The following is a 9,327-nucleotide window of genomic DNA, read 5'->3' as shown; positions in this document are numbered from 1 at the left end:
GAGTACGGACATGCCTGGCCTTTCATATGGAATCACGTCGTGTCCGGTCCTGTCATTTGCCCTCGTGATGCTCCCATTTTACAACCTGCCGAGTCCTCACCACGGCTCTGGCTCCCCTTCCAAACATTCATCCCATTCTTTCTATATCATCAATATTCTATTTTCTTCCAAAATTACATTACATCTATGATCTATGATTAAATTTTATTAGGGTATCCCCTTCCCTTCCTTTTTTCTATCTACATTTCATGGATTGAAGAAGGGACCCATTAGTAGTTCCTCTCCCGCCCAGTGTCCCCTTGCGCACAGAAGCTTTATTATTATTATTTTAAAAACCATGGGAATGTTTGAGAGCTCACATGTTGCTTTCAAAAATTAATTTTTCCTTTTCTTTTTCTTTCGAAGCCCGAGAGAGAGAGGGAGAGAGAGATTGGGTGTAGCAAATATATGTACAGAGTTGTCACCTGAAATGGACCCTCAAGGCCTCAACCTTCCCTCTGGAACTCAGAGGCCCAACATTTGGTCCTCGGAGTGATGGGAATGTAGGAATGACAGCAGGGACGGTGAGGGCCAATGGTAAGCCTCCAACACTAAACCCATCACAAAATAAAAAGGGTTGCACCCACCGACCGCATTAATGCCATGACATGGCGTGATTAGACCTTGAGCGCCGACTCACTGCCCATAATGCATGCTTAATCTCGTTTTTTTTTTTTTTTTGGTCTATTCCCGCTTTCAACCTCCACACTGTTTTCCTCTACAACCCTTTTTCGTGACACCTCCAATACCTTCCAGATGGGGTTATTGTCAAACGGCACATCACCAAAACGACATGTCCTGCTCGTTCAATAATCATCCTATATCGTCCAACCTCAAAAGTTCTATCGCTTCCTCCCCATGTTTTTTTTTTAAAAAAAAAATCGATCTTCCCCGCATGTTTTATATATTACTCCCTCGTTTTTCAATGTAGAAGCTATATCATTAATTCAGATTGAGAAATTTAGATAAATTAATAATTAATAATTATTCTATAACCAATATGTATCAATTTTTCATCACTCATAGAGTATTTTACCACTTATTGTTATAATAATGGTTTTATAAGCATTAAATGAGACCATGTTTTTATATTTTTGTTGCATTTCTTAACTGTATATTTAATAACCTTAAAAAAAAAATATAATGAAAATGAGTAAGTTGGGAGAGGTTTGCCTATTACTTTTAATATTTCATCAAGAGATCATCTCCCCAATGAGCACCATGATACTCATCATGGTGATGAAATTTGAATCATTTAAATTTTAATATAAACATAATTTATTTTTATTAAAATAAAAATTTTAATAAATTTACTTTGTCACTAATTTGGATAATATATATTTAATTTGGATGGTCCAACTAAAAATAATAAATTTTTATAATTATTATGAATTAACTATCCAGATGTATTTTAAACAGCCTACATTTAATATTAATTTTTTTAAATTTTATTTTGATGAACTTCATATTAAAAATAAAACTAATCTCCAAAGTGACACTTCAAAAAAAATTTAAAAAAAAGCTGTGAGTTAAAATTTTAAATTTAAATTGTCTAGAGCATATATGTTTAGCCAATTTATAAAAATTTTAAAATTTTTAATATTAAATTGAACCATTCAAATTAAATATATGTTGTCCAGCTGGAATGGTAATAAAGTAGATTTTTTTTAGAATTTTAAAAGTTTTTTTTAAATAAAAATAAAATTATAACCTTTAAATCTAAAATGTTTATATTAAAATTCAAACAGTCCAAATTTCATCACCCTCGTACATGAGCATTGAAATTCGTTGCCATATCAACATGCAGTATCACATTGATTGATCATCATCTCTCTCTCTCACACGAACGATCTGAAAAGTTTGTTCGCGTTCCTCCCCGTAAAATCAAATATTTTAGGCATGTAATTTTATTGGTTTTGATTGATCACACGAACTAATCATTCCTAGGGACATGCATTTATTATTGCCTACACCAGAAAGGGCCAACTGCCCAGGACTAATTACTAAAAGTGTTACGGTAACATGACGATATCATGAGTTGGAAATAATGGAAGCATGAATATTTATAATTATTATTTATAGGTATCTTTTCGTTGAAAATAATCTAATTTGAAATACGAATTATGTACTAAATGTAAACACTCTTTCCAGTGAAAATTCGAACGTTGGTTGTGGGATAATTCAGCCATGATTCGACAGGTTAATATATGAAACTGCCGTGGATAAGTAGGTTTGATTGATTCAAATTAAGCAGGGACGAACTATTGGCGAGTGTAATAAATCAAGGACCCACAGGTAGAGAAGTTGTTTCGAGAATGAAATCGCTTACTTAGGACACTGTCAGGTTTTCAGGTAGCTTCTTCAGTGCAGAAGTGCACCTAACTTGTTGGATGGACTAGCTATGGCATATGGGGAAAGTCCAAGTGATTGTGTAGAGTGGCTCTGAGGATTGCGAGAGATCCAAAGGGCCATACCGTCAACAGGAAACTGAGTCAAGGGAACGGAAGGCTCAAAGTTCCAAAACTAAAGCACCCACCATATTGGCAGATTCTCAGCCACGCCACTGTAGATTCTCTGTCCCTACTCACTCTGTGACACCACCGCACCGATCCCACCTCACTACCATTTCCTAGCAAAAAATATTAAAATAATGATTCGGACCATAATACAATCACTTTTTGTTTCATTATTATTACTGTGCATCTTAATATTATCCTTTCCCCTTTCTTTGTCCCTGGGTCATGCTTTTACTCCCCATGTGTGTTTTGCGTTTATACTTTACATTGAAAGAAAGCAAGACGTGTGAGATGTTTCCAGTTATTTAAGGAACGAATACCACTATGACATCACGGTTTCGCAGCTGATTCTCTCTCCCTCTCTTATTTGTACTCAATCAAATTTTAAAGCTCAAGTGGTCGACTATTAACACGTAGTTACTGCTCGTGCGTGCCAATTAATAATATCGAGCTATAATTAGTCAATTATATTCCTCTGCCCAATTATGTTGTAATATCTATATGTCCTAATGGATGACTTTACCCATGCTGGGAGCAATTCGGTTGATTGAGATGTCCCTACCTACATGTATTTCGATGGCGGGCATTGTGAAAATCACGTATATTAAATCATTATTTGCTCGCGATTTCAAATCTGGGCATCAAGGTTCAAACAATAGTCAATGAAGATTAGGTTAATTAATTAATAATTGTCAAAGGCGAGACTACGCCACCAATCACTACTTTTTTCTTGGATGGTAGCCATTTAAATTTTTATTTAGATTACTCGATGACAAAGAACGAAGCTCCATTTCAAATTACTATAAAGCACCCAAAAAAAAGGCTTAGTAATTTTGTTTTTATAAGTGAAGAACAGCATGTGCAAGTTTTTTTATATTCCACGTAATTTTTTTAATTCTCTTAATCCCTATATTTTATTTATTAGTTCTGTGTAATTTTTTTTGCTCTTTTTTTTTGCATTTTTAATGGTGAGTGAATTTTCAAAAAAGGTACAATTTTGTGAAAGTTATAAATCAGTGTTTATCTTGTGTGATTGGAGAAAATGATGCTTCATTTCAATTAATGTAAAGCAAGAAAAAGAGAGAAAGAAAAGAAAAAGAAGGCTTGATGTTCGCAAAGAAAAGAGAAAAAGGGGCCAAGGGAGAGAACACGGAGAAGAAAGAAGGAAAGTAAAAAAGACTTTTGGTCCAATGAATGACACTAGGGTTCATTAATTTAATTAAAGAAAAGTGGGAGCACAAATATGCCGGATCGAGAACTGAGCACGCCTTTGCATGTAGGAAACATTAAAATATCAGAAAGCAAAATTCAAAAGATGCGGGCGTCCCGACTCCGATTCAATTCACATCTTCCTCCCCAAAGCTGTAAATCATTTATTTACGACTTTCGAACCTCTTAACTCTCCCGTTCCAGTCATGTCTCCCTCGTTCATCTCTCACCCCTTCCCTTTATCGCACGAATCTGCCTACCCACCTCAATAATCATGGGCTTCCTCTCTTGCAACGCTGAAACTGCAATTGCCACCTGTGATTCCCACTACTGGGACCTCAAGAAGAAGAACTCCAATAGAACCAGCAGAAGAACCCAGAAGCATAAGCTCCCAGAGATCAGGGAGTTTCGCTACTCGGAGATCCTCGCTGCCACTGGCGGATTCTCCGCAGACAGCTTCCTGGGAAAAGGCAGCCATGGCAGTGTCTACAGAGCAACCCTCGACGACGGCAAGCTCGTCGCCGCGGTCAAAAGAACAAAGTTCTCCAAGTCCCGGGTCACAAACCTCCGCAACCACTCCACCAACTGCACCGGCTGTGCTAGCTGTACGAGCCCCGCAGAGAACGAGATCGAGATTCTCTCCCAGGTTGGAAATCCTCGCCGCTTCGTCAACCTCATTGGATTCTGCACCGACTCCAACGGCAATCAGCTAATTGTCGTTGAATACATGCTCAACGGCTCTCTCTACGATGCCTTGCACTCCACCGCCAGACCGCCCAGTTGGAGCCGGCGGGTTCGGTTCGCTCTGCAGGTTGCCAAAGCCGTGCTGGCCCTTCACTCGTCGAATCCCCCGGTGATTCACCGGGACATAAAGTCGTCCAACGTCCTGATCGACGAGAAGGGGAAGGCGAGGCTGGGCGATTTCGGTCTGGCATTGAGGGGACACGTAGAGGACGTCCGGATGAAATGCACGCCACCCGCGGGGACGATGGGATACCTGGACCCATGCTACCTGGCTCCCGGGGACCTGAGCACAAAGAGCGACGTGTTCAGCTTCGGGATCCTGTTGCTCGAGATTATCAGCGGCAGGAACGCCATCGATTTGAATTACAGCCCGCCCTCCGTGGTGGACTGGGCCGTGCCCCTGATAAAGCGCGGGGAGTTTCTCGGAATCTGTGACCGGCGAATCGGGAGGCCGTCAGACATGGCGGTTATAAGGCATCTGGGGACGCTGGCGGCGAGGTGCGTGAGGTCGACGGCTGAGAAGAGGCCGTCGATGAGGGAGGCGGTGGAGTGGCTGGAACAAGTGAGGAAGAGGGCGGAGGCGACGCCCCTATGGAGAGGCCTGAGGCGGCGGGAGGAGAATAGCCAGGAATTGGGCGATCGGAGCGAGGAAGTGGGAAGAATAGTGAGAGGGGGAAGCAGAAGGAACGGGAAAGTGTCGAGCGTGGGCAGTGTGGAGCAAGAGAACGAGAGGAGTGAAGCTTGCAATGCAGTGTCCAGGTCGAGATCAATGCCGAATGGGAATGCGGGGGGCACTGCGAGGAGGTTGTACAGATCAAGGTCCATGTCCACGGAGGGTTTTGCAAAGTTCACTTCACGGCCTGGATTACACGAGCCGCAAGAGCAGCAGCCACTTCACAGCCAGCTAGATTAACAACCAAGCACGTTTTTAATTAGTGATACGGCTAGTATTAATCCTCCAAATTAATTAATTGGACACATTATGAATCTGCAGCAGGGCCTTGCATCTATTTCCCGGGCCATGCCGCGACAGCATCAGCGTTTGTGCTAGTACCTTGGAATACACCCTGATTGTTAATTGTACGTACCTTGGTTGAGCTTCATGTGTGCATATTTATGAATGCCATGATGGTCAACGTGGAGGGATGGTCCCTCTCGGCCGGGGCGGTGACGCTGACATCGTCATCAATCATCAATGCATACTACGTGAATCTCTCACGCATCTAACATGTATTGCCTTTCCTTGTATAAATAAATAGAGAAGTGAAGACCAAACAGACCGACCTCGTCTGTGTATGTCTTTTTTCAAAAAATGGAGAACGTCATGACTCTCTTCAATAAAAATCACGGGACGATCACGACTGATTTTGTATCTGATGTTTTCCGTGGATGGGAATCGCTACATTCATTTCTCAGCGTTCTGCATTCATCAGTAGATTAAATGGACTTTTAGTTAACAAATAAATTAGGCCAATTTCCCTTCTGAATGGCAATCGCGCGGCGATGTCGTCCCGTTATTCTTATTTCTGCACATTGCTGCATGTATCTGCTCTTTTATTTTTAGTTAGTAATTCCGTATAAGCATCTTAACCCACTTCACGTTATCCTTGCCTTTGCTTGCTGCCTCAACATTAATCTTCCATTTACACTTCACCAGAACAGAGGCCAATCTTCTAATTTACATTTGAGAGTGTTATACTATAGACTGGCAATCATTGAGTTTAGATTAATGGACAGGATTAACAATAAAAAATTTGTAAAAAGAAAAGAAATAAATATGGAAGGATCACATGCAGTAGGCACGTGGCTATGAATCTCAATTTTAGTGGGGCGCCTCCGTTATTGGCGCCTTCAAGTTTCTCAAGAGTCAAAATGTCAATGAACCTTCCAGCTTTATGTTTTCTTCCTCCCTCCAATTTTTTTCTTTTTCATCTTTTTTGTTTTTGGGTTTGTTAAGATGTCGTGCATGTGAATGGGTCTCGTGTTAAGAAGTTATGAGGGTGGGCGCTAACTGACAGGAAGACAGGCCCAGTTAATTGGACTCGTAAGGCCATTTTAACTCGTCGGTGGACTGAGGAGTGAAGATTGGTCGACGAGACTCTGGGCCTGCTTAGAGATTGTATGTCGCCCGATGTTGTCCGGAAAAAAGTTATGCGGAAGGGTAGAGCATAAGTAGATTAATTAGTGATATGTATTGTTCTTTATATTCTCAGTCAATAGAAAAAATGGTTAATGATTTTTTTTATCCCTCAACTTTATCTGATGAGTCACTAGAAATTATAAGTTTAATTATGGATCAATTCTATCCTGCAATATTAAAGATTCTTTCTTTCATCACCTTAATGTTAAAAAGATTTAACTTTAGATAGTTATCAGTGGGTTCCATTATTTTTAAAATATTTTTTATCTAGTTAAGGGTATGTTTGTCTCTCAACTTTTATTTGAATGATTAGTAAACATCCTTAACTCAAATATTTTATAACAACAATGAGAAAATGACAAGGAGTTTTAAAGTTGAGATAAAATTGATTCATAGTTAAGTTTAGAAATCCCTAGTGACTTTTCGAGTAAAATTGATGAGCAAGAGTAACCCTTAATAATAAAAAAAATGCTTGTTATAAAGCTAAGCAACTAGAAAATAAAGATATTGAGAGGAGAAATAGAGACAAGAGAATGAGAGAATTCCTTATGAATTATTTTGTCCTTTAATACAAATTACATGCCTTATTTATAGGCATGGTCTTACACATTAAAGGTTACACAAATAATAAAAGTAAATAAAGGGTGATCAACTCTCATGATGGTGAGAGTTTTATAGGAGGGCAATCAACTCTCATGATGGTAGGAGTTTCATGAGAGAAGATATAGATGAAGAGGTGATGAAAATGGACATCTACTATCCTTAAAATATTCATAACACTCCTTCTTGGATATTCATTATATAAAAATGTGCCTCATTAAAAACTTCAATTAGGAAAAACCCTCTGGTAAAAAACTAGCAAAAGAAAAAAGTACATTATTCATTGATACGCTATTCAATGCTACCTCATTAAAAACCTTACTAGAAAAATTCAATGGAAAAAAACCTTAAACAAGAAAAAAAGAGTACAGCGCGTATTAACTCTCCTTCTTAACAACATCAATTGATATCTTTTAGTATGTAAAGTCTAATATCATGAACAAGCTTTTCAAATATTTTAGCAGGAAGTGACTTGGTGAACATATCAGCTAAATTTTCTTTGAAACGAGTTTGATGGATATTAATTTCACCATTCTTTTGAAGATCGTGCGTGGAAAAAAAATTGGTGAAATATGTTTCATTCTATCCCTTTAATATACCCTTCTTTCAATTAGGCAATACAAGCAGTATTATCTTCATATATGATCGTCGGGATCATTTTATTAAAAGACAAACAACAAGTAGCTCGTATGTGATGGATTAATGATTTTAACCACACACATTCTCGACTTGCGTGTTATATACAACTAAAATTTCTGTATGATTAGATGATGTGGTTGACAATGTCTGTTTTATGGATCGTCATGAAATGGTCGTGCTACCATATATGAATAAATAACCTGTCTGTGATATACCAACATGAAGATCGCATAAAAATCCATCATCTGCATAACTAATAAGGTTAGCTTTAGGTACTTTGAAATAAAATAATCCCATATTTATAGTACCATTAAGATAATGAAAAATATGCTTGACACCATTCCGATACCTTTATGATGGTGAAGAACTGTATCTTGCTAAGAAGTTAATAGCAAATGAGATATCAGGTCGCATGTGACTAGCAAGATACATTAGTGCTCCAATTGTACTAAGATATGGTATTTCTGGACCAAGTAGTTTTTCATCATCTTTTCGAGGTCTAAAAGAATCTTTATCTACTTTCAGTGATCTTACAACTATTGGGGTACATAACGGATGTAATCTATTCATACAAAATCATTTTTAAGACTTTTATTGTATAAGTTTCTTGATATAAAAAATTTCATTATTCATATATTCCATTTGCAATCCAAGAAAAAATTTTATTCTTCCTAAATCTTTTATTTTAAATTCTTTCTTTAAGCAATTTATAGCTTTTGAAAGCTCTTTAGGTGTTCCAATGATATTTATGTCATCAACATAAACAACAATTATAACAAACTCTTTTCCAAATCTTTTCATAAAAATACAAGGACAAATTGGATAATTTTTATATCCTTCTTTCAACAGTTATTCACTAAGTCTATTATATTACATATGCCCTGATTGTTTCAATCCATATAAGGATTTATTTAACTTGATTGAATAATTTTCTCAAGAATTTGAATTGTATGCTTTTGGAAATTTGAATCGTTCAAGGATTTATAATTTCATGCTTTTACCAAGTGAACCATACAAATAAGCTGTAACAACATCCATTAGACACAAATCAAATCCTTCACTTATTGCTAAGCTAATTAAATATCAAAAAGTAGTTGCATCCACCACTGGTGAGTATGTTTCAACAAAATCAATTTCAAGCCTTTGTGTAAATCCTTGAGCCACAAGTTCTGCCTCATACCTTACAATTTCACCATTTTTATTTCTTTTTCACATAAAAATTCATTTATATCAAATTGGCTTGACACCTTCAGATGTATGGACTACTAAAATCATTTCACTTTTCAAGTGATTTTAATTCTACCTCAATTAAGTCTTTCTATTTTGGCCAATCATCTCTTTGTTTGCATTTCTTAATGCACTTTGGTTCATGATCCTCATTATTATTTATTACATCAAGCGCTACATTATATGCAAAAATATCGTCAATGTTGACTTCAT

At 37.6% G+C, this 9,327-nt stretch overlaps 1 protein-coding gene across 1 annotated transcript; it reads left to right on the top strand.

Moving 5' to 3' along the window:
* The first annotated feature begins 3,811 nt into the window (after positions 1-3,811).
* On the top strand, positions 3,812-5,991 carry LOC129303265 (serine/threonine-protein kinase-like protein At3g51990). Its single transcript, XM_054942460.1, has one exon. It carries the CDS (start codon positions 4,039-4,041, stop codon positions 5,419-5,421), a length of 1,383 nt encoding a protein of 460 aa, XP_054798435.1. The 5' UTR covers positions 3,812-4,038; the 3' UTR covers positions 5,422-5,991.
* Positions 5,992-9,327: the final 3,336 nt, after the last annotated feature.

Source organism: Prosopis cineraria, unplaced genomic scaffold (assembly GCF_029017545.1).
Source record: "Prosopis cineraria cultivar Desert tree isolate PC_DT_omini unplaced genomic scaffold, ASM2901754v1 PC2, whole genome shotgun sequence".
Lineage (NCBI taxonomy): Eukaryota > Viridiplantae > Streptophyta > Magnoliopsida > Fabales > Fabaceae > Prosopis > Prosopis cineraria.
Note: the sequence above shows the minus strand (reverse complement) of the source record. Positions and strands in the feature narration are given on the sequence as shown.

Coding starts and splice junctions, on each gene's coding strand:
- LOC129303265 (XM_054942460.1), top strand. CDS start 4,039: ATGGGCTTCCTCTCTTGCAACGCTGAAACTGCAATTGCCACCTGTGAT.